At 50.8% G+C, this 25,967-nt stretch overlaps 1 protein-coding gene and 1 long non-coding RNA gene across 2 annotated transcripts; both read right to left on the minus strand.

Moving 5' to 3' along the window:
- Positions 1–105: 105 nt before the first annotated feature.
- LOC116885303 lies at positions 106–21,506 on the minus strand. Its single transcript, XR_004386001.1, has 2 exons — positions 21,469–21,506; positions 106–4,955 (listed from the first exon to the last, which is right to left on the minus strand). It is a non-coding gene; the product is annotated as an uncharacterized LOC116885303 (long non-coding RNA).
- Positions 21,507–21,533: 27 nt separating this feature from the next.
- On the minus strand, positions 21,534–21,810 carry Hrk (harakiri, BCL2 interacting protein). Its single transcript, XM_032886502.1, is given in 2 exon segments — positions 21,534–21,644; positions 21,646–21,810. Coding segments are annotated over 2 exon segments (276 nt in total).
- Between the last annotated feature and the right edge of the window lie 4,157 nt (positions 21,811–25,967).

The raw sequence follows: 25,967 nt of genomic DNA on the forward strand, positions 1-25,967 counted from the left end.
AAAACCGGAGGATAAGCGTGCGACCTGAGGATCTGCACAGTTGCCATGGTTATCTCCTGGTCTCTGAGGACCCACTTTCCCAGAGAAAATACACAAAGGCCTTCATTAGAGGTGCACGGTCAATTTTTTAATAAAAGTGTAACAAATATGTACAAAGCATCCAGGTAGGGAGCTCCCCACCCCTTACAAAAGAGCACAAGGCAACAAGGTCAGGACCCAGACAGAATGTCCCCCCAAGTTACTGCCTCTCCCCCAGTCTCCAAATGCCCTCACAGCCACCTCTGCCATCCATACCGGCTCCTTGACTCTTCCAGTGCAAAGACCTTGGGGATCCAGGGTTGGGAGAGGAGATAGAGGAGAGAGGGGTGGGAGACTCCCCAGGGCCTCCAGAGTGGTTGGGACAGTCCGTTTGCACATTAGATACCCCTGACCCTGGAGGTTTTTCAAACTGGAGACAGCCTTCTGCTCTCAAGTGTCCCCAAGTAAGGCTTGCTTTCTTTTCAGCTGAAGTAGACACTCCCTGCTGGGCCACAGGTTTGTCCCTGCCCTTAGACTAGCAATGTCTGCCTTTGAGCTAGAATACCTTGCCTTCACCCATAATGCTTGCTTTTAAATGGGTGACACCAGAGCAGACACCACATTGGCTTGGGGGGGGGGACGGACTCGAATGCAACCCTTAGTTTGCCATTTGGGTGCCCTCAGCTTCCTCGCCTGTAAAATGGGATCAGTGGTACTAACCAGTAGGATGGGGCTCTCTCAGGGGAAGCCTTGGGAAGCGCCTCCTGCAGTGTTCAGTGGCCGTGCTCCTGTGTGTGTGTGGCGGGGGGGGGGGTGTCTTTGATTATTGTACAAAAGGGACCAATCCTCTCAGTGGAGAAGGAGACAACGTAGCAAAATTTTTAATTGCATTCAGCCCAGAGAGTGGCATGCAGAAAATACTATATAGCAATCTGCCAGCAAGGCTTGGGGTCACAATGGTGACCCGGCAGATCTGTTCTAAATTATGAGCCAGACTGGAAAGGGACATTTCACGGCATCTGGTCTCCAAAAAGGACTGTTGCTGTACCATAACTAAGTCAGTTTGCTCAGACGTGGAGGTCTTCAGCTGGTACACGGTAGATGTTCAATAAATAAGCATCGAGTGAATACATTAAAACGTCAAAAAGATAAACTTTTGGCTAAAGCTTTCAAGAGATGCTGTGATGTCTCCTTTCCCTCTTGGTGGGGCTTCGGACCAGCTCCTGTGGAAATAGCCTGCGGCCCCTCTCCCCAAATCCCCAGCACCTTCTGACCCCCTGCTCTCCCCAAGTTGACTTCAGGCTCAGAAAAGAAAACAGCATGAACCCGGGAGAGACTTGTGTTCTAACAGTCCACGGTGGACATCCAAAAAGTCCACAACAAAAGCCAGTAATCAGGAGGTGGAGGCAGGAGGATGAGGAGTTCAGGGTTATCCTCTGCTGTATAGTGAGTTCAAGGCCAGCCTGGCTCCGTGTCTCAGAAAACAATAATAGTAATAACAAAAACGAGCCGTCCCCAATAGTGACCCAGGGTCTCCCAGAGATACCCGGGGAGCTCATGCGAGGACCTGCCCCCTCCCCCAGTTCTCAGTGAGCAAGAATGACACTTTGTCAATTTCAGAAACATGACAGTACAGTCAGGTGGCATACAGGACATGAGCTCAGATCTAAAGAGTATCATCAGGCCATTCAGGGCCTCGTTATCCTGTGACACTAGGCTTCAGTCAGCATCCCCCATCAAGGTAGAAAGGAAACAGAACAAGGCTATCACAGAAGTGGGGAGGCAGTCTCCAGGGTAACTGTAAATGGGGTGTGGAGAGGGACGGGGAATGTGGGGGGCATGCCCTCCCAGCCCAGGACCGTGGACAGTGGGCACAGTCCTTCCTGGGCTCTCCAAAAGAACTCTGGCTCAAACCCCATCTAGACAAAGGGAAATCGAACCCCAAATGTGGGCAGAGCTCTTGCTTGTGGGGGATGAAGTGAGGGAGAGAAGCTTCCAGAAGGGAGTGGACCTACTCTAGAAGGCTTCAGTCCCACAGACCCCCAGGACTCACCCTCAGAGAGCAGCCAGCAGCTTTTAGACCCGGGTGGCACCTCAGCTCCTCACACAACCAGCTCCTTAGCAATGATCTCAGAGGCCTCGAGGCGGATGGATGCACACGCACTCACACACGAACACACACACATACCCACTGCTGTCTGCTGAAACCCAGTATGAGGTCCTTTTAAAATTTATTTCAAAGCCTCTCTCCCTCTTCACAGACTCCACATAGAAGCGAATCAAAATCAATGCTCCTTGGCAGCCAGGGAGAGCAGGATAAAGAGAGGGAGATCGTGCCAGAGCTTCACACACTGTGGAAGTTGGGTTTTTTTTTTTTTTTTTTTTCAATAACACCAATAACAGAAAGGCTGTCCCATTATCTCATGCAGTCCAAGTAACACCACGGCAGAGACAGTGAGACAACAGTGACACAGCCAGCATGCTTCAATATTCTAATACAAATGTCCATCAAGAAGTCAGATCTCATAGAAAAAACAGGCATTTAAAAAACAACCCCATCAAACCCGGGGCAGGAGAAGCACACTCAAACGAACAGCGTGCGAGCCAAGGCCCAGATTCGACAAATACGTGGTTTCCATTACTACGGGAGAGTATTTACAGAGGACTTGGCTGAGAAGTTCCATTGGGAAGGTCACAGGGTGCCCGGCTCTCTCGGCAAAACAGCTTCATTGAAATGAAAATGACCAGAGAGGCTAACCCCTGTGTTTGGAGTTCAAATCCTCCAGGGAGCTATCACTAGCTAACAGGCAAAGCCAGGCTCAGAAAGCAAAACACAGAAAGAGAGGTTTTCTCTCACCCCTCACCCTTTGCACTGGGTCTCTCCAGGGTCAGCATGCCCCCCGCTGTGATCTGGACCGTGTGTCTTTAAAGAGGCTGACACCACAGAGTCCCACTGTGTTGAAATGTGATGCTTGCAAGGACTTGTTTCCTTGCTGGGAAAGGGACTCAACACAAGCAGAGGGTGTCTTCCAGATCATTCTGTGTAATTCTGGCTGGGCGAGGGCATGGCCTGCTGCCTGCTGCTTCCCCTGCCAGACAGACTCTCTCCTTTTATTTAGTTTTCTTTGCTGATTTCGGTTCTGGCAGATAAAAGGGGGAGGCTTCAGCATTGAGTTCCCGGTTGCGGTTTTTTTTTTTTTTTTTTTTTTAAAGTGGGTTATTCAGAGAAATATAAGGCATGGATTTAATATGGAGAGAGGAGCCTGTTGACTGCAAACTGGGAAAGGGTGCATTTTACTGGTCCCACTCAGCAACGTTGGCCAGGGACCGGTTCCCTTGAAGCCCTGTGCACCTGAACAACTGATGCTTTCTAGCAGAAACCCTGATCCCCCAGGTACCAGGCAAATCACCTGCAAATCCAGCCAGGAGAAAATGACGCTCCCCTGGTAGCCAGAGTCCCAAATGCCAGATACAGGGCCGGGAGGCTCATGAGCTGAGGTCAGCCTGGGCTCCAGGGTGAGGCCTTGTCTCCAAAATTAGAAAGGAAAAAAAAAAAAAGATAAAATAAAAACAAGAGTAACTGTCTCACTGAGCCCACAGCAAGCATCCCTCACCATCTCGGCTACAAAGACCTCAGTGGGGGGGGGGGTGTGATACAGTATCCATGCAGAGGAGTAATACCTGTTCCTTTAAAAAAAAAAAGCCACCAGTCCTGAAGCCGTGAACCACTGCAGCCAAATGTCAGTCTAGCACTCAGCTTCGTTATATTTGTGTATATATATTTATATTTATATTAGCCCTTCTAGAAACTTCTGAAAACAGTAGCTTATTCCGTGTGTTTGGGGAGCAGGGGAAATCGGACATTTCATTTAAACGGTCCGCCCCCCTTCCCCCACATCCCCTGCTTAGAAATCACGCTCGGTCAGAACGCAGCTATTTCTTGGCTCTTGAATCTACAAAAACCTAAGCCCTGAATCCCCTTATAAATTGGAGGAGTCCACAGCAGTCTCCCAGAGTGCTGCTGCAGGGAGAGGAGGGACTGCCACCTCCAAAGCAGCTCCTGTATAAGGCCCGCCCCTCCCCTTCGTAGCCCTGCCCCCTGGGGGAGGGGCTGCTCTTAAGCCCTGTGAGCACCACCCCTCCCCCCAGAGAGAGACTTTCCAGTGGCAATCTTGTCACCTGGCCCTTTTTAAAAAAAGAAACGAGAGTCTATCCAAAGAGCAAAATAGAAACGTCTCATCCCCTGGCCTTCCCGGTCTGTCTGTAAGACTCTGTCTGTACCAAGAAGGATACACTTAGCACCAAGAAACTGTGAAGAGAAGCACCAGACACACTTGTAGGTAGGGAAAGAAAACGACATCCCGTTTCTCTGGCTATGACCGCCATGAGATCTGGAGAGCTGACTCAACGGGGACACTGAGAGGCTAGGACATGTCAAGAAATGAAGGGATCCCAGGCTGCCCCCAACAAAACGGGCCCCACGTCCCCTCTGTCTTGTCCATCTTGCCTTCGGCCGCTGAGTCCCCTCTACTCCACACCAGCATCTGTGCTGAGCAGTTGGTCCACACTGAGGCCGATCCCACAGGTCCACGTAAGTTCCCTGCACGCGCCGCAGCAAGCATCTCTCTCCCCTGCCACCCTAGACATCACAAAGTCTCAGAGTTCACATCGCAAGGTTGCGTGGAAAGGAAAGGGACCACGTCCCCCGCAGGCATGCACAGATACGGAATTTTGTATTTTTCTCCTGTTTTGTATATATATAGCTCTATGTAAATAGCACTGGGGTGGCTATCTCTGCAGCTGGACTTCCCGAGGGGCTTCCTCTGCCCGCGTTCCCACCATCAACTCTGTACACTCTTGGCTTCCTTCCGCACTCCGGGCTACTCCCTCAGGAAAACAGGAACCAGCTTCCTCCAAGGACACAGGGTTTCGCCAACCTGTAGAAATAAAGATTTGTTTTTTTCTGTCAGTGCAGTCAGCTTCAGGGGTGATGTCAGTGCAGAAGGGGAGGGGAAGAGGGGGATTTGAGACACAAAGCTCTGACTGGGGAGGGAAGGACTCCCCAAAGCCAGGCCTGGCTCTTCACAGCCCCAGAGGCTCTGTCCGTGAGCAACACACACACACACACACACACACACACACACGCACGCACGCACGCACGCACGCACGCACGCACGCACGCACGCACGCACGCACGCACGCACATATATACACCTACCTGCTCTCAGATCTGGACATTTACATGAGCATCATCTGTGACTAAAAACAGACTTTGAGCCAGCCGTAGTGATGCACACCCTTGATGCCAGCACTTGAGAGGCAGAGGCAGGCAGATCTCTGTGAGTTCAAGGCCAGCCTGGTCTACACAGGGATTTCTAGCATATCTGGGCTACATAGAGAAACTCTATGAAACCTAGCATGCCAGAGAGTTCGGTTTCACCCCTAGCACTGCTGAAAGCAAACCCAATCTTGCATGTCTGCAACCCAAACTCTTGAGAGGAGAGGGAGGGGGAGGGGGAGGGGAAGGAGAAGGAGGAGATCATGAGTATAAGGTCATCCTTGGCCAGGCTCAGAAACTAGGAAGTTCCAGAATAGTCTGTGAGACATAAGATCAGGACTGGAGGTGGGAAGGTGGGATGAATCGAATTTGGACTCTGAAAGTAGGTACTGTTCTCTGTACCAAAATTAAATAAGTTTGATAATTAATAGATAAATGATGGGTATGTGATAGGTAAGAAGGTGGATGGATGGATGGATGGATAGATGGATGGATGGATGGATGGACGGACAAGTAGTTGGGTGGTAGGATGGATGGACGGATGGATGGATGGATGGATGGATGGATGGACAAACAAGTGGTTGGGTGGTAGAATGGATGGATGGATAGATGGATGGGTGGATGGATGGATGATGGATGGGTGGATGGATGGATGATGGATGGGTGGATGGATGGATAGGTGGGTGTACAGACAGACGGGTGGGTGGATGGATGGGTGGATGGATTGATTGATTGATGAAAATCTTTCTGCAATTTTTTCCTTTATATGTATGATTACTTTGTCCACATGTATCTCTGTGCACGGTGCTGTGAAGGCCGGAAGAGGGAGTTACAGACGGTTGTGAGCTGCCCAGTGGGAGCTGGGAATTGGACCTGGGTGCTCCAAAAGAGCAGCCAGTGCTCTTAACCACTGAGCCATCCCCCCCCAAGTTGATGAAAATCTAAGGCTAATTACCTTTTTCCACTTAGGAACGAGTCCTTCACCTGTTCCTCTCACACTTCCATCTGTCCATATTCCAGACAGAGTGACAGACAGTCTGGTTTTCTCACTCACCCGTCATACCTACACACCCCACAGCCATGGCCCACTGCAGTGCTCCCTGCCTATGGGAAATTCTGGGGCCACTGGAGCCAGAGGGGGAGAGGTTCCTAACCTCTCCTGAAGAAGAGTGCAGACTGGGGAAACATGGGCTATGGCAGCCAGGGAGAGGCAGCACATAGGCACAGAGAGATCCATCCCTACGGAGAATTGGATTCCAAATAACTAGCCAGACTACCACGAGGCTCTCGGGGCAGGATGTGGGTGGGCAGGTGGGGGATAGAGCAAGCAGGCAAGTGAGCGATCACACCCCCCAAACATCAAAACCTAGTACATAGTAAACACCACACAGCCTGCTATGATGAGATCCCCTGAGGAAGGACGGAGTGGTACTGATCCATTGGCATAAACATGAGTGTTCAGAAGACACTTTGATAACGTGACTAACAAAACAGTAATAGTAGGCTCTCTTGGGGGCTGTGGTTTCCCCGGAAAGGGGCTCCTGATCAGGGCTACACAATTAGTCAAGAGTTCCCACCTGTGGGCTGGACCTCGGTTACAACCGCAAAGTGGCTGTTGGCTGCTGTTATAGCATTGATGGCCATTATTGCTCCAGAGGCTAGAGCACCTCTAAGAACTATACCTTTTGGAATGCTCAGTCCCAAAGGGGACAGATAGAACAGTCCCTCAGAGACCCAGGGGACATCGCCAAGGACAGGGCAGAAAGACTGTAAGAGCTGAGGAGAGAACCTGTAGCACAAAGACGTCTTCTAGACGTGACACGGCTGTAGGACTTGTTGATTGGATCCATTGACATTTCGTCATGGATGGGGGTGGAACCTACAAGTTCCCACTGCTCCTAGGAGGGAGGTGTCACCACCTTCAGTGGGTGGCCACAGATAACTTGCCCTTGCTCCACGGGGTAATTTCTCGCCCGCACTTGGGCTGGTAACTCTAGTTAAACTCAATGGACCATAATGGAGAGAAGACACAGCAGCCTGAGGGGGCCTTGTTGTGAATAAGGGAGCCAGTGGGGAAGGGAACTAACTGTTTTCACTATATAAATGTAAGAAGCAGTCGGCAGAAAGCACAGGGAAAACTTGTACACAGACATTCATAGCAACATGAGTCAAAATCAACAGGTGGAAACTCCCAAACATGCATCCGAGATGGATGGATTAGGTACAGTGTGGTTTGTCCGTGCTGTGGAATATTATTTGGTCGTAAAAAAGGGACTTTCTACTGATTCTTACACAAGATGAATTAAACTTGGAAATCTTACGCTAAGGGAAAACTAGGAAGAAAGCAAGAAACAACATAGTGTATATTTATAAGAAAGATCCACCGTACCAGGAAGGTCTCTGGACACAGAAAATAGTGTTGGTTGCTTAGGGCTATGAGCATAGGGCAGTTCTGGGGAGTACTTGCTCATGAACAGCTTATTTTCCTATGTAGCCCAGGCTGGCCCAGAACTCACAACTTTCCTGTCTCCACTTCCCCATTTGAGGATTTGAGGTGTGCACTACCGTGCCTGTCTGACTTTGGAAGCGAAGGCAATGCAGGTTATCGGAGGGGGCACAGACAGGAAGAACACACCCAATGGCTTGAGAGAAAGCCCACAGATCTTTATTTCCTGGTTGGAAAAAAATCTAGGCTGTTGACTGAATCAGTGGGTGTCTGGGGTGTCTGGTTTCCTGCTGAATGTGGCCAGGCAGGCTCCCTTGATTTGCCCTCTAATCTCACTGGCGAATGTGGGCCAGGTCAGAAGTCAATGCTTGTCATGATTTGCATAAGAAATGCCCCGAGTAGGCTCATGTATTTGAACACTTGGTCCCCAGTTGGTGGGGTCTCTAGAAATCCCTTCATGGTGGACTACACCATGTATGATGGAATAAACCCTCCCCTCTTCCAGTTGCTTTTGGTCAACCTTTATCACAACAGAGAAGTAGACTGGGGCAGCCTCGGAGAAGACCCAGGATGCAAACAGAGCCTTGGGACACAGGCAATGGTCTCTCCATCTCGCCGTATACAGGAGGGATCATTAAAATGAACTGGAGCAACCAGAGGGCTCAGGCAAAGGGGTGGGAACTGTGCCAGGAAGTAGTGGGAACTGGGGTTGTGCCGGATGTTAATTGAATGCAGCTGGTGAAAGGAAGCCACCCATGGCTTCAAGATAGAGGAAAAGCTGTGTTCAGAACTGTCACCCCCTGTGGTAGCATCCCCTGGCTTGCCCTACCTGTAAATCATTGAGCATGTGAGGAGTCTAAGGGTTTCCTGAGTTTGTCAGCCAGTTTCCCATCACTGTAACAAAATACCTGAGGTGACTGAGTTATCAAGAGAGAAGGTTTACTCAGGCCCACAGATGTGACTGCATTGCTTTGGAGCTGAGATGTGGGGCTCAGCAAAGATGCTTTCCTTATGATGACCAGGAAGCAAAAGAGGAAGACTCTGGGGTCCCAACATCCTCTTCAAGGTATGCCTCCGATGGCCGGCAGATTTTCCAGGAAGCCCCAGCACTTAAAGGCTCTACCATCTTTACTCTACTAGCACACTAGAGTAAAACAAACAAATGTTCAGTCTTTGGGGGTTACATCAAAGTCACAGCCCTGCAGCTGCCAAAGGGACCGACGCTAAAGCCATCTAAGCACTGTTTACTGAGTACGACACAGCTCTTGTGTTCCACTAATGAGCGTGTGCCCCTCACACGCAGATGCCATGTGACCGAGTCCCAAAGTCAGAGACTGGCTTGGGTGAGCATTTTTATTTTGAGGGTTGCAGGTCTCTCCTGTAGAACAGATCCCATAAATGTGCCCAAAGACCTTAGTGTGCAACCTTCCACCCTTCAGTACAGAACCGCACCCATTACTCCACCTCCGAGTCTTTTCTCCTTTGCCGAGTGCAGACACACACACACACACACACACACACACACACACACACACACTTACTTGGTATCAAAGTGGTTTGGGGGGTTGTGGGAGATGGAGAGATGTCTCAGTGGTTAAGAGCAATCATTCCCTGCCAGAGAGAACCCAGGCTCCATTCCCAGCTCCACATGGCAGATCCCAACCCTCTTGAACTCCAGTTCCGGGGAAACATCTCATGCCTTCGTCTGGCCTCCGTGGGTACTGCACACGCATGGCGCACAGACGTACATGCAGGCAAACATCCATACACATAAGAATAATAAAGAAAATGCTCAACATTTTGAAAGTTTTTAAATGAAAAAGCTAAGCAATTGTCAAAATCCATCTGGAATTCCTGTGCTTAAGAGGCAGACAGGGGGGTGGGGCTAGAGAGATGATGGCTCAGTGATTAAGAGCACTGACTGCTCTTCCAGAGGTCCTGAGTTCAAATCCCAGCAACCACATGATGGCTCACAACCATCTAGAATGAGGTCTAATGCCCTCTTCTGGCATGCAGGTATATATTTAGGCAGAGAACACTATGTGCCCAGTAAATCAATCAATCAATCAATCTTTAACAAGAAAAAAGAGGCAGACAGGGGTTCCCAGAGTGTACTGTCCAGCTAGTGAGCTCTGGCTTCAAGTGAAAGCCCCTGCCTCAATACATGAGGTGGAGAGAGATGGAGGAAGCCACCAGACATAACTGTGAGCCACCAGTGTGCCCACACACAGTGCTTTAGAGTTCCCATTTCCAGATTAGGGTTGCTCCTGTGGTCCAGCTAGACGTGTGGACACACAGACAGTTAACTGACAAACATCATCTAGTACATATGTACTATTCCGTATAATTTGACAGGACAAGATGGTACAAGTCTCTTTTCTTTTCTGTTATATGTGTGTTGTGGGGGGTGAGGGTGAGGGCCAGGTTTTCTCTGTGTAGCCCTGGCTCTTCTGGAGCTCGTTCTGTAGACCAGCTAGCCTCAAATTTAGAGATCTGCCTGCCTCTGCCTCCCATGTGCTGGGATCAAAGCTACCACTGCCCAGCTTTTTGTTTCTTTCCTATCTACCTTTCGGTCTCCGAAGCCCAGCACTGTGCTAAATTCCACGTCTGCTCACACCAGTGAGCACGGGCACATCAGCTGCTAGCGGCTTGATGAGTTTGAAGGAGTCAGATGGCGACAGCGCTCCTGATGCAGGGGGTTCAGAAGAAAGCTGTTTGGGACGGCATCCTCAAAGATGAAAGATCGCTCTAGTGGATTCTCATTTTGGTCTCCACCTGAGATTTTCATGCTGGAGGCTGAGGAGAGCTAATGGGACTGATAGACCTCTGGGAAAGGTGGCTCCCCTTGGCCCAGCCCATGCTAGCAATCATTAGACGGCCACACAATCTGCTAGAGAATAAACCGTTCTAGCTCCCACCATTGCCAAGGCCAACCACTGACATTCAGGAGGGCTCCATCAACCTAGAATCAAGCCCAGATGAACTGGGCACTCCTTTCTCTCTTTGATAACATTCCTTCCTCTCTTTGATACATTCCTTTCTCTCTTTGATACATTCCTTCTCTGATACATTCTTTTCTCTCTTTGATACATTCCTCTCTTTGATACATTCCTTTCTCTCCTTTCTCCTCTGCTGAGGCTAACCTCAGCCTCCTTCCTGCCTCAAGCAATCCTCCTGCCTCACACTCCTGAGCTTATGCTACTCCAGCTGTGTGTCACCAGGCCCAACCTGGACAGGCCCTTCACAAAGCAGACTAATGGATACGAAGATGATTGCGCCCATATGTGCCGCTTGTTATAACATGGCCATGCTTTGACGAGACGTCACCTCTAAGAACTATGCCTTTTGCTTGGAAGGAGTCCAAACAAAACTGTTCGCTGCGAGCTGGTTTCCAGGGTTACAAAGTGGGGAAAGGTGGACGTCCATGAAGGAGGTGACTAGCTCAGTCAGTGGTGCTTCGTACAGACAAAGGAATGGCTTGCAGCCATAATAAAAGGGTGATGCCTATCTTCCAGTGTTCGCAGGGTGAGATCTCAGTGGATGAGCTCAGGTGCTTAAAGTAGGATCTGCACAGGTGTGCGTGGGCCTGGAAGGAGGACTGCCAGGGAGGAGGAACCTTCAGGTTGAGGGAGGACTGCCAGGGAGGCCCTCACAGGTATGCACTGAAATCCATTGAGCCCCTTCGAGTGAGCCAGGATGAGCTGCAGTCTATGGATGGGTCAGTAACCCATACCAGGGGGTCTTACTGCCATGTGGGCACAGAGACTCAGTGTTGCTAGGACTTTCTATAATTTCAAGAAAAACTGGAAATACAGGCTTCCGGTCAGAGAGTGCCTGCCTTGTAAGTGTTTCAGTGAAATCCTAAATAAAGTAGGCCAGAGGCCGCATTCCACATGGGGGTCATCGGTACCTACCCATGCTTAGGAACAGCTAGGTGGCTTTTAATTTTACCACTGTGGGTTTTCTCTGGGCCTCAGTTTCCCCATCTTCAAAGTATAGGAGATGGGTTGAATGATATCTATTGTCCTAATATCAGGTCTGGATGTTTTTAGAATACTAGTATTTGGGTGGGTCACAGATCTTTTGGGAACAGATCACAACCAGTGCTGGTGTCACTGGGACCCCAGTTGACAGAGGAGCAGTGGGGCCTGGAAGGTAAATGGACATGCTTAAAGTCACACTACTGGTAAATGACAGGTGGGGACTTGAAGTTAGCCTGACTCCAGAATTCATGTCACCTAGATGCTCCCCCTTGAACATGAAATATGGGTGGCTATTCTTTCCCTTTTTATGTATATGAGAACTCTGTCTTCATGCACAGCAGAAGAGGGCACCAGATCCCATTACAGATGGTTGTGAGCCACCATGTGGTTGCTGGATTTGAACTCAGGACCTCTGGAAGAGCAGCCAGTGCTCTTAACCACTGAGCCATCTCTCCAGCCATGGGTGAATATTCATTCCAGAATATTCCCATGTGGGTGAATATTCATTCCCAAATGCCCGTGAATATTCTTTATGGTGAAATCAGAATTGAGAAATAAGTCCCATGCTTTACAACAGGTGGTGTTTCTTTCGTTTCGTTGTTATTGCTGTTGGTAGTAGTGGTGGTGGTGTGTGTATTAATGTGGGTTTTGTGTGCATGTGAGGTCTGAGGGGTAATGTTGGATGTCTTCAATTCCTCTCCACCTTAGTTTTTTGAGACAAGATCTCGGGGAACCTCAGCAAGCTGTCACCTTGCCTGGGTGGTCAGAAACTTCAGGGGTCTGCCTGCCTCTGCCTCCCCAGCTCTGGGATTCCAGGCATTTGTGCAAAGCCTGACTTTTGCATGGGACCTCAGAATCCAAACCTCGGTCCTTTTGCTTATCTGGCAAACTCTTTATTCACTGAGCTGGATCCCCAGCCTCTACAGGTTGTATTTTACATCTGGGCTGGCTTTCAGAATGGCAGTTCTGGAATCCATTCCATTGTGCTCAACAAGCCCACTAACAGCCATTTCCCCATCGCTAATATCCTACGTGGGTCAAGTCCCCAGTACTAGAACTAACATGATAGATATTACTCATGGCCTTAGGGTCAGATAGGCTGGGAAACTCTCCAAGGTTTTAGGGACACAGCCCTGACTCGGGGTTATGTGCCCTCCCCCACTGGCTAGAGGTATAGACCATGAAGAACATCCCAGAGAAAGATAGGCATTGGGAGTCAAAGGCAGGCAGGTATCTAGGAGCTCGGAGCCTGCATGGTCTACATAGAGAGCTCCAGACTAGCCAGGGCTACACAGTGAGGCCCTGACTCCAGAGATTCCATAGGAATGGGAATGAGAGTGGGTGAGACACAGGAGTGACTGGCAGTGTGAGGCTAGATTCTAGACACACACTCATGGTAGAGACTCAGAGAGTGCTTCTGGATTCTTCCATGAGTTTATGTTTTCTAGCCGGTCTGTGTGATCGCACATGCTGACAGGTGCTTCTGTACCAGAGTTCCACGTATGGCCGTTTTTAATCAGCATCTGCTCAGAGCAGGGCGTCCTTCAGCACAGCGCAAACACCTGGACAGGGGAAGGCAAATGATAAAAGAGCCAAAGGAGGGGGCTGGAGAGATGGCTCAGCGGTTAAGAGCACAGATCTGCTCTTCCTGAGGTCCTGAGTTCAATTCCCAGCAACCACATGGTGGCTCACAACCATCTGTAATGAGATCCGGTGCCCTCTTCTGGTGTGACTGAAGACAGCTACAGTGTACTCATATATAATAAATAAATAAATCTTAAAAAAAAAAAAAAAGCCAAAGGAAAACAGCACAGACCAACCCTGGAGTGTCAAAGGGAACCACAAGGATGGGCCAGCGAAATGGCTCAGTGGGTGAAGGTGCTTGCCACCAAGCTTGAAGACCCGAGTTTGATCCCACGGAGCCCCATGGTGAAAGGAGAGACCTGTCTCCAGCAGGTTGATCTCTACCCTCCACACCTGGGGTGTAGACACCCACACAGACAAAACACACGCAAACACATACATACACACTCGTATACATACATATGTACATACATACATACATACATACACAGACACATGTATAATACATGCACACCGAGACACAATATATACACATACAAACTAAATATAATCATTTTTTTATTTTTGATTTCTTGAGACAGGGTCTCACTAGGTAGCCCTGGCTGTCCTGGAACTCACTTTGTAGACCAGGCTGGCCTCGAACTCACAGAGATCTGCCTGCCTCCACCTCCCGAGTGCTGGGATTAAAGGCATGGGCTGAACATGCCCCGCATTTTTTTTGTTGTTGGTGTTCACTTTGGGTTTTGAAAAAATAACTTTAAAGAAAAAGAAAAATACTGTAAATATGAAGAAGTCTGTGCTGTCGACATTAACCCTTTGTATCTGCAGCTTCTCCAATGGCAGGTTCTTGTGCCAGTGTATTGAAAATACCCAGGGGAACAATGGGCACCAGCACCCAACACGGGCAGGGGTTTTCGTTGTGTTTCCCTGAACACCCCCATCTGCGCACGGAGACTCTAAGTATCCTCTCAATGACTTAAGCACACGGGAGAGATCCATGGTGATGTGTGAATGCCACACTGGTTTGTGTAAGGTTCTTAAGCCTATCCGCCTATTGATATCCCAGGGTTCCTGCAACAGGCCTTGGCCCATAGAGGGACAAATGCATTTGAGCTGCAATGATCAGCACTGTAATTCTAGGACTACAGTACGAGAGGCAGGAGGATCAGAAGCTGAAGGTCTTCCTTCACTTAAGGCATTTGGGGCCAGCTGGGCCTATAGGAGGCTTGGCCACCCCCCCCCCAACACACACAAATAAGCTTTAAAAGAATTGGGTTTTGTGCTTAAGATTGAGCCCAGGGATTGCATAGGCTAAGAACATGTGAAGCCTGGAGCTAGCTACCCAGCCTGATGTGTTGGTAAAAGCAAAAAGCAAGTGCTGGAGATGTCTAAGATACTCAGGGCCCAGGCTGCTCTTGCAGAGGACCTGGCTTCGGTTCCCAGCGCCCACACTGGTCTCTTCTGGTCTCTTTATGTACTGATGTATGGGGTGCCCAGACAAACAGGCAGGCAAACACACATAACACATAAAATATATATATATATATATATGTATATATATATATATATATATATATATTAAGCGCACTGCCTGCAGGAGCCACCCTCTCATAGGACGTGCTCACACTGTCTACAAGATGCTATTTGTCTAGTAAAACACACATTATCTGGGTCTCTGAGAACCATCTCTGCTTAGAACAGCTGCAGGGGAATGGGCTTATTTGGGCTTTTGGTAACCTAGGCTGGATTGGGACTGCTCTTAACTCAAGTGACTCTCAGAGCCGGGTCAGAAAAAAACCAAAGCAGCTTCCTCCTGGCTCCCTGCTCACTTCTTTGAATCTGAGTGGGGCTGGAGAGATGGCTCAGTGGTTAGAGCACTGTCTGCTCTTCCAGAGGTCCTGAGTTCAAATCCCAGCAACCACATGGTGGCTCACAAACTGTCTGCATTGAGATCCGATGCAGGCAGAAAGCTGTATGTTCTGGTATAATAATAATACATGTTAATAATAAGGCAGAAAATTATAATAATTATATTATATATTATTATTATAATTATTATTATTATTATTATTATTATTATTATTATTATTATTATTATTATTTCCAGTCACCAGTTTCCATGTCAGGATCTTATGCTAAGTCTGCCATGTTGTGAGGGAGCCCAGGCTTCAGGAGAAGGCTCTGACTGACAGCTCCAGTTCTTGCCCAGCCTCAAGATTCCCTCATTGCAACCCAGCCACTCCACAGCAGGAATACTGCATCTCTGACTGTGCCCTGACCGGGTTCCCACCCCCCACCTCCCCGAATGCACAGCCTAATGAAATAAGCATGGGAGTGATTCATTACATAGCCAGATAAGCCTCTTCGCTCTTGCCTGCCTGTTCCCAGTAAAATATCTCCCAGGGGCTGAGGAATGGCTCAGGCACTAAAGCGATCGATCGCTGTTCAGTCATGAGGACCCCGACTTCAGATCCTCAGCACCGGAGTCAAGAGTTGGGCGCCAGGGTGTGCACCTGTAACCCCAGGACTGGGGAAGGCAGAGGCAGGTGGAGCTCTGTAGCCAGCCAGCATAGCCCATCGGTGAGCTCCAGGTTCCTTGAGAAAGCCTGGCTTTAAAAATGAAGTGGGAGAATGATCAAGGACTCCCATGCTGACCTGGATCCTCTATACCTGCACTTGTGTGGACACACACACACACACACACACACACACACACTGTGTGTACACACAAACTCTTTAATACTGTGCCTAGCACACAGTAGGCAGGCATCAATGGTTAGTCCAAGGTTAGGGTAGAACAGTTGGGTCGCACCGCTGAGCCTATGGTTTCCCTCCCCAGCACCATAGAACACTCCTGCCGTCGACAGGAATAGTAGCAGAAAATAAGAGAAAGAGGGAAAAAAACAACCAGTGATGGATTTCTCTCCCCAGTGCATAGCTTTGCAGCAGGGACCAGCAAGTCACCAGGGGCTGAGCAGCTCTGCTTCATACAAACATTAGTGGTGCGCAGTGGGGAACAGAAGCTAGGTCCCTTCCTGCCTCTAAGGTACACCAAAACCTAGAAATGGATGGCTGGATCCCCTTGGCTGCATCTGGGGCATATTTAAGTATCCAGTGAAGCCGTTTCTGCTTCCATGGGTAACTCTGGCACTCGTGCACTTGTGGCGTGCACTGGGCATGAGAATGACTCAAAGACAAGGATACCATGTGACCAGAAAGCTGGGCCTCTGGCACATCCCGGCCCCTTCCCCGGGGTTCACCCTTAACAGCTGTCCTCCTGCAGCGACTGTCTCCCTCCCCTGCCAAGCTGGAGCCCGGGCTTTGGTGAGCCCAACACAATCTTGGCGAGTGCCGAGAGGGCAGCCGGCCTGATGCGCCTCCAGATTTAACCATTTAATCCCCAGACCGACCAGCCTGCCATTAATCCTTTAAGGTTTCCCTATTATCTGTTACCTCCCTAGTCACTGACCACTGCTGGTGCAAGAGCCCGCCGCTCTTCCCAGGTTCCCCTCTCTCAAAGACAGATCCCAGGGCCCGTTCTCCCTCCTTCCCCTCCTCCTCTCGTTGCAGGCAGCTCCCAGCTCCCTCCCTCCCCACTCCCCACACAGCCTCTTTTGTTTCTCTCCGGTGTCTTTGGGCAGTGACTAAGGTTACCTCACGCCCATCCTCCCCCTGGCCTCCCCAGCCATCGAGGTGCAGAACGTACTGCGCACCCTCCCACTCCCACCCCCGCCCCACTACCTGACCAGGTGTCGCCCTCCTTCAGCCCCCTCTGCCCCAAGCCAAGGCAAGAGGTGGCTAGCCCATCAAAGCTCGAAGCACCAGCTCCACCTCATACTTTGCAAAGACTCAGATCGATGCTCTCTCTGCCTCAGTTTCCCATTTTTGAAGTGATAAGAATGATCCTAGCCATTTCGAGTGGACTGAATTAAGAGCTAAGGGCAAGCACTGGCCTTAGCACCCCTCCCCCCAGCCACGCACCTCCCCCCAGCCACGCACCCTGGAAGGTTCTCCTTTATGGCCAGGTTGAGCGCAGCTCTTACCGACCCACAAAGGACAGGTACCCAAGTCTGGTGCTAGGGTTGGAACCCAGGACATCCTACAAGCTGAGCAAACCCTTTAGCATTGAACTACACTCCCAGCCCTTCTGGTTTCTAAACCTACCTCATACGTATGCAAATTCAGATACGTTAATCCAGGTGTGCCCACGGAGACCAGAGGTGGAGGTCAGACACCTCTTTCTTTCTTTCTTTCTTTCTTTCTTTCTTTCTTTCTTTCTTTCTTTCTTTCTTTCTTTCTTTCTTTAAATTTCTAGAGTCCCTCCCCACCTCCCAGGTCATTTTAACTCAGCCAGCTGGCCAGGGAGTGTCAGGGTCACCCTCCCTCTAGAGCATGGTGTGTGTGTGTGTGTGTGTGTGTGTGTGTGTGTGTGTGTGTGTGTGTGTGTGTATGTGTGTTACAGCCTTGGGTCACCCCACTGGACAAAGATACAGGGGATCCAAACTCCAAGTCCTCACGAGCCTGCACAGCAAACACTTTACCCACTGTCTTAAACTGACTTCCCCAGAGGGCTTGGGGCAGGAGGATGGCTCAGGAGGCACAGACATCACCACCACCGTGCCTGACCACTTAAGCTTGATCTCTCGGGAGATGCTCCGAGGAGGAGAGAATCCACTCATGCAAGCTGTCCCTGGGCCTTTGCACTTGTGCCAAGGCCCTTGCGTGCCCACACACAATAAACAAACAAGCAAGCAAGCAGTTTGTCAAAAGAATGGTGCCAAAATGGTGTCAAAAGAATCACTCCAATGACCACGGTAGACTATGGCCAAAGGTGGAAAAAGACCCAGCTGTTAAATGCTCAGTAGTGGTCATGGTAGCTCAGATCCGCAACAGCATTATTATTATTATTATTATTATTATTATTATTATTATTATTATTTTGATGCCATGATCTATTACCAAGCCACACAGGAGCCCCAGCCCTTACAGTCACCCCAGAACAGTAAGGATTGTTCATTCAACCCTCCTAAAATTACCTGTGCCATCAGCTCACTGCTATTGTCCCCATTTCAAGTATGGAAAAACTGAGCCTTGTGGCTTTGTTTCTTTTGTCCCTTTTATTGGTAACTTTGTGGAACAAATGTTACTGGCTCACAGCTGGGGCTCGGAACAGGTTTGTTGGGCCCACTAACACTGGTTAAAGCTAACCTCCTGAAAGATGTCCCCCAGCCCAACACCCTCCCGGAGACACACAAAGTAGAACGGAGCATTCTCCATCCCCTCCAATGCTGAGGTAAGGGGAGAGCATCCCACATCCAGAACCCAGAATTCATCTTCTTAGCGGGCTTTCCTGGCTATAGCCAAGTAGGGCAGACTGGGAAATGATGGGTGTGGTCATCTTGTCACAGGATGAGGTAGAGAGCCCAAGCCAGGGTGGGAGAACACTGACATGGGCTTGAGGGGTGCAAGGGACCGTCTGGAGGAAAGCGCTCGCACTTTCAGGGGTCCGGAACACCAGAGAAGTGAGAACCCTGATGGGTGTGGCAGTTAGAGGGGAAGGGGATGCTTATGCAGGAGAAGCCTGGAAGTTGCTGGGGGCAAGAGTCAGGGCACAGCCTGGAGCTACCTCTGGGACAGACACCAGAGCTAGTATAAAAAGTTAATTCTAAGGCTAAAGTTATCGGCTGTCTCTTCCGCACCCCACATCCATACAGCAACCCCGGGCTCCATTTTCTGAACTTCGAACTTCTCACCCTTGTCAAGGCGCAAAGTGGAACACCAGGTCCGTCTGGACCAGAGTCTCTTTTCCCGGGTTCCCTGAGCACCCAAACTCCTGACAGGTATGCACACCTGTACAAACTCTCGCCCTCCCCCCCCTCCGAGTCTCAGCCTCCTGGGTGGAACAACACTAACAGAGAATCTCTGCCATCTGGCCTGTACTCTAAGACTCCAGGGTTAGCACCCCTCCCCACCCCCCACCCCCGCTTCTATTAGATTTCCTTTCCTCCCCATTTACTTCCGCACCCTTCCATTTCTCCCCCTCCCCATGTCCCCTCTCCTCAGTTTCCCCTTTCCTCTCTCGCCCTCTTTCTGCCTCCTCCAAATGCCCACATTTAGGGCGTCAAATCTGTGGCACCCTCCAAAATATTGGTCTCACCCCCGGGATTCCGCAGCAGCGGTACTTTTGAAAAGAAGAGCGGAGAGGAGGCGCGAATGGGACCTCCCTGGGCGCAGGGCGCACGGAAGCGACAGTTCTCTTCGCCAGAGCCCGGGCTGCGCGGGCCCACGCGACATCTGTCGCCCGCGCTCCCGGCTCACACCCCGTTCACCCCCGCAGCTCTCCGGGCGCTGCCACCCCCCACGCTCCGGCTGCCGCCTCTCCCTGCGGCGCCGCGCCAGCTTCCTAAGGTGTCTGCGCGACCGCGGGGCTAGGCTGGCTGGAATCAGCGCGATATCTCAGGGTCTCTGGCTACCCCACCTGTGATCTTCTTATCTCGCCCCACTCTCGGAAGGTAGTCTAGTCCCGCGCCCCCCCCCTCCGTTTCTCTGAAGCCTCTCCACTCAAGAACCTAGAAAGGTGATCCCGACACTTCTTACCCCCATCCCCCACCCCCAAACGCCTAGCAGGGTACCTGACACACAGAGGGTGCTCACAGGTCGCCCTACCGAAGACCAAAGCCCAAAGACCCACCTACAGGCTCCGGACACATCAAACGCTAGGTGCCCGGGACCCTGTGTCTGTCCGGAGCACACAGCAGGCGCCCATACCTTACACCACGGCTAGGGAGGTGACAGGAGGCCAAGCTGTAAACCGCGACACCTCGTGGTAAATGAAGCAACAAAATTACCCGGGAGATGGGACCCTGAAGCGCGCCTGCCTTGGGGAGAGGACCAGGACCTAGCCATGAGAAACTTCCACGGGAGCGGGGGTGGGAGGAGTGAGGGTCGTAGAAAATAGGGGTCACAAATTGCAGTCCCCTGAGGAGAAGGGAGTTGACAGTGAGATGTGGAGACCTGGTCAGTTTGGAATGCCAGGCGGCTTGGAAAGGGTTGAGGACTGGAGAAGCCGTGGTGCATAATTAGGGGAGGCTCTTAGTTCGGACTGGTGAGGTCCTTCTGAGTGTGTTTACTGGGGTTCGATTGTAGTGGCTTATGTCCTTCTAAAGCCACTGTAGAGGAAAGAGGGGGATAGAGAAGAAGGGGGAGAGAGGGGAGAGAGAGAGAGGAGAGAGAGAGAGAGAGAGAGAGAGAGAAGAGAGAGGGGGCAGAGAGAGACAGGAGAGAGAGGGGGGGAGAGAAGAGAGAGGGGGAGCGGGAGACAGATAGACACAGAGAGAAGACAGAAAAGACAGAGAGGAGAGGGAGAGGGAGAAGGAGAAGAGTATGGAGAAGGAAGGGGAGGGAGAAGACGTGAGGGGCAGCTGGAGAGAAGAGAGACAGCAGACTGTAGAAAGTGAAAACAGGAGAAAGTGGGAAGGTACAGCAGAGCTAGACAAGGAGAGGCATGGGGAACTGGCGTGTGAACCAGAGGATGAGGAGAGGGGGTGCGAGAAAGAAGAAAGTGAAAACAGTGAAGAGATAAGAGAGTGAGGGAGACAAGAGAGGGGAGGGGAGAATGGGGAGGGGGGAAAGGGTGAGGGGAGTGAAGAAAGAGTGAAGGCGGAACAGAGAGGGAAGAGTGGGAGGGAAGAGGGGGGAAAGAGGGAAGGAAAGAGGGAGAGAGGAGAGGGAGAGGAGGAGAGGAGAGATAGAAAGTAGAGGAGATAAAGGAGGGGGAAGAGAGAAGGAGAGAAGAGAGGAGGGGAACAGAAGGAGGGGAGAGAGGGAGGAGAGGGAGAAGAGAGAGGAAGGAGCGAAGAAGAGGGAGAGAGGAGAGGGAATAAAGGGAGAAGAGAGGTGAATAAAGGAGAGAGGAAAAGAGAGAACGAGGGAGAGAATGAAGAAGAGAGGAAAAGGAGGAGAGAGAGAGAGAGAGAGAGAGAGAGAGAGAGAGAGAGAGAGAGAGAGAGAGAGAGAGAGAGAGGCGGAGCAGATACTCAGGTTCTGGACCGAGAGGGGCAGAGGGCAAGCGAGGAGGAGGAGACCGGGTCCGCAGCTCCTCGCCGAGGAGCCCTGGCTCCGCTCCCTCTGTTGCTCTCCCTGCCCGCTCGTCCGCGTACCTGTTGCTCGGTCCGGGCTGGGTCTCGGCCCGGTCCCCCCCACCAAGAAGGCCCCCGCGCGCCGCCTACGCGCTCCGCCTGCCGAGCAGCCAGGCCGCCAGCGCCGCCACCTGCGCGGCCGCGCACAGCCAGGGCCAGCCGGCGCGGAGCGCAGGCAGCAGCGCGGGGGCAGCGGGTCCGGGGCCGCGCGCGACGCCTCATGGCGCGTCGGTGCAGCTCGTCGCCCAGCGCCTGCAGCCGCAGCGCGGTCACCTGCGCCGCCGCCCAGCGCAGCCCGGGGCGAGCGTCGCCGCAACGCACACGGCCGGGGCCCGCGGCCGCGATGCCGGGACACGGGCACATGGCGTGCGGAGGAGCCTCCCTGGACCCCAAGTTTCGCTCTGCGCCGCGCGTTTGTTGTGCTGACGGCGCTATTATTAATTAAAGTGTCACATGGTGGAGGGGGCGGGGAGGGCGCGGGGAGGGGGTTACATCATCCGGCCCGGGGGGTGGGGAGTGTGTGCAGGAGAAAAAGCCGAGAGGTAACTTTTAACCCTCGAGACGCCGGCAGGGCGGGGACAGGCGGGGATGCGGGGCTTCGAGGACGCTGGCCCAGGGCGTCCGCTGTCTCATTTCCAGGGCTGCGGGAGGCTCCAGATCGGACGTAGCTTGGAAAGCCAGCTCGGTGCACACTGTGGATGGAGCTCCAGGAGAATTCGGCTGTTATAAGAAAAGATCCCCGGGTTGTTGTGAGGCTTGGGTGGTGGGAGGCAGGGGGATTCAAGCCGACTTGACCGGTTTCCGGGCAGAATCCGCACCTGTCAGCTTTCGGGTCGGTGCATACATTCCTGACACGAGTTCACACCCCCTTCTGGTGACCTGACCTAAGCGCACCCGGGGTGAGAACCTGAACCCTGAAATGAAGGCGGGGGGTGGGGTGGAGGGTGGGGGCAGCGTAGGGATTGGGACTGGAGGGGTTGGACTCCAACTTGGGCGAGTCGCCTTTGCCCTCAAGACACCTCCCAGCCCTAACCATGAACATGGTTTTAGAGAGAAATTCTTGCTGCCCGCTCGCTTTGTGAGTTTTATCTTTCCTAACGGGGTCATGTTTTGCTGGAGACTCTGTTAGGCGCTGGCTTGGTGCCCAGTGAGGTTACCTAACCCAAAGGAAGACCAATCTAGTTCCACTCCAGCTCCAGCCTGGGAAGTCCTCTGGGGGAAGGTACCGACCAGCAAGAGGGAGCTTCTGGGACTTCTTAAGGGTGCTAGACCAACCCTCCACGTCAAGGCCACTGAAATTTGGGCAGCTCTAGGATTGGGACTTGGAGGAGAAGGGGCCCATGAGGAAGCTTCCTTGGCCCCTTCAGACCTGCAGAATATTGGTTGTTAAGGCCTGGTGAGGTCTCTGGTCCCTTGGAAAAGGTTCTTCATGACCATGAACTTGGTGGAGTAGCACCCAGCAGTAATCCTGCAGTCCCAGGACTACAGAAGCAGAGGCAGGGGGAATCATAAGTTCAAAGACAACCGGGTCCATATAACGGTTTCAGGCCAGCCAGGGTTACAGAGAGAATCTTATATTTAAAGGGTCGAAAGGATGACTCTGTGGGTAAGGGTGATTGCAACCAAGCCTGATGACTTAATTCCAGCCCTGTGAATCCGTGTGATCCAATCCATGTGATCCAAGGACGGAACTGATACCCACAGGCTGTCCTCTGACCTCCACGTGCATACTAACCTATGTGTATGCACTTGCACAAAATAGACAGATAATAGATAGATAGATAGATAGATAGATAGATAGATAGATAGATAGATACATAGATGATAAAGATAGGGAGATAGATAGATGGATAGATAAATAGATAGATAGATAGATAGATAGATAGATAGATAGATAGATAGATAGATAGATAGATAGATGATAGAGATAGGGAGATAGATAGATAGATAGATAGATAGATAGATAGATGATAGAGATAGATAGATAGATGATAGAGATAGAGAGATAGATAGATAGATAGATAGATAGATAGATAGATAGATAGATAGATAGATAGATAGATAGATAGATAGATGGATAGATGATAGAGATAGGGAGATAGATGGATGGATGGATAGATAGATAGATAAATAGATAATAGATGCTAGCTAGCTAGATGGATAGACAGACAGACAGATGTGTTTAAAAAGAAAACAAAAGACAAAAAGCTATGAACTCACCCTTTTCAGTTTTGTGATGCTATTGTTACTTCTGTTTTGTTTCAAAAAAAAAAAAATCCTGCATTGTAGTCCAGTCTGCCATTTAACTGGAAACTCCCCTGCCTCATCCTCCTGCACCTTGAAAGACAGACAGGCCTCTGCAGCTTGACCGACTTTCAGCTGCATCAGTGACTGCTGGCCCCCTTGGCAGCTGAAGTGACTGTCAGAGCTCAGCACAGCCTGGCTGTCCCTCGCCTTCACCCAGTCTCAGTCACTGTGCCTTAACTGCCCACCCTACTGAGGACCTTCCATGCCAGCCGCCTGTCAAGGTCGAGGAGGCTTGTCCTGCTTCAGAGAATCTCTTGGTGCCTTGTTTTCAAGATGAGGAAGCCAAGGCCCCCATTCATGAGTCTTCTTGCCCAAGAGAGGGGTTAGTGCAAACCAGAACCTGGCCCTGAACTAGGGCACCCCGTAGCGGGCTCAAAGCTCTAGCTGTGGTTGAACATTGGCCCCTGTATTCTGAAACTGATAATACCTCCCTCCCAGGACTAGGGCCCAGATTAAATGAAAGAACTGCGTGCCAAGCGCCTGGCACGAAGTGGGTTCAAATAAACCTTGGTCCTCTCCGCTTCTGGCCAGAACTCCTTACCCATCTCCCGGGACTCCCCCTCCCTAATCCCAGCCATCCCTTACAGAGGGCAGCTGAACCATTGCCCGGGTGTAGTGGTCCAAGATTGAAGACACAGTGTCTATTTGAAAAGCCCTTTGGATTTAAATTGAGCAACCCCCCCTCCCTTTTAATCTCCACGCTTTTAACGGCTCACTTCATGGACATTAATTTTAATGGGACGATTATTACCCTGTTTGGAAGCCTGCCCCTCGAAACGCTGGGCTCACAAGGTGCCACTGGGTTGTCTCCCAGCAACTTGGATATTTTTGAAGCAGAGAGACCATACAGCTTTGGCTGTGGGGAGGAGAGGAGAGGAGAGAAGAGGGTTATGGGAGAAGAGGGTCAAAAGAAGGCTCCTGTCTCTCTCCATCACTGAATCAGGGTCTCTAAAGTTTGTTCATACCAGTTACCCTGACCCTCTCTGCACTTGGCGAGCTGGACCTTGAAATTTAGCCTTTAAAGTTTTCATTTGTGCTCTCTCTCTCTGTGTGTGTGTGTGTGTGTGTGTGTGTGTGTGTGTGTGTGTGCACATGTGTGACATGGAGTACCTATGGAGGTCAGAGGACAATTTGCAGGCTTAAGTTCTCTCCTCCCACTGTGCGGGTCTCGGGGATTGAACTCCCATTATCGGGCTTGGTGGCAATCACCTTTATCTACTGAGCCCCAAGATGGGCCCTTTTTGAAGTCTCCATTTCTCTAACTGGGAGGTAAACATGACATCTGCATCTACCACACCAGCTCAGGACTCTTATAGGCCACCCCACCCCCACTAGCCCGGAGCCTAGCATGCGGTGTTTATTTAATAAAGGAGCCAGGCCTCATAGTGCATGCTCATCATTTCTGCTACTCAGAGACTGAGGCAGGAGCATTGCCAGGACCTTTTGCACGACAGAGTGAACTGGAAGCTAACTTGGACAGCTCACTGAGGCCCTGTCTCAAGACCAAAGCTAAGCCAAGGGCTGGGGTTACAGTTCAGTGATAAAGAGTACTTGCCTCAAACACAAAGGGCCCTGGGTTTAAAGACCAAAGCCCTCAGAAGAAGGGAGGGTATGTGCAGCCTCCTGTCTGTATTTCTCTCATCAGTCCCTGAGGTATAGCATTGACCAGGGGAAGCAAACCCTTTGGCCAGTAACACAATGCTCTCCCAACGCTTCCATCAAAATTAACTTTGCTAACACAATGCTCTCCCAAGGCTTCCATCAAAATTAACTTTGCTAATACGTTTCAGGCTCTTCTTTGATCCCTAGCACCACACACACAGTGTTAGTTTGAAGCTGACCTGGGCAACATAATAAAAAGGAAGGAAGAAGGGAGAGGAGAGAAAGAGGGAGGGAGGGAAGGAGCAAGGGAGGGAGGGAGAGAAGACAGGAAGCTTTAAGAAGTTATTTCAGCAAGCCCTAGGATTAAAGGCAGTGCATGCCTTTAATCCCAGCTCCTGGGACAGAGGCAGGTGAATCTCGGTGAGTTTGAGGCCAGCCTGGTCTACAGAGGTAGTTCCAGGATAGACAGGGCTACACTGAGAAACCCTGTCTCAAACAAAGCAAAACAAAACAAAACAACAACAACAGCAACAAAGAAAAAGTCACTCCAAAAAATGGCTCATAAAATTCCAAATGAAAATTTTTTCAGAGAAAACATTCCTATCAGTCGC

Source organism: Rattus rattus, chromosome 16 (assembly GCF_011064425.1).
Source record: "Rattus rattus isolate New Zealand chromosome 16, Rrattus_CSIRO_v1, whole genome shotgun sequence".
Classification (NCBI taxonomy): Eukaryota; Metazoa; Chordata; class Mammalia; order Rodentia; family Muridae; genus Rattus; species Rattus rattus.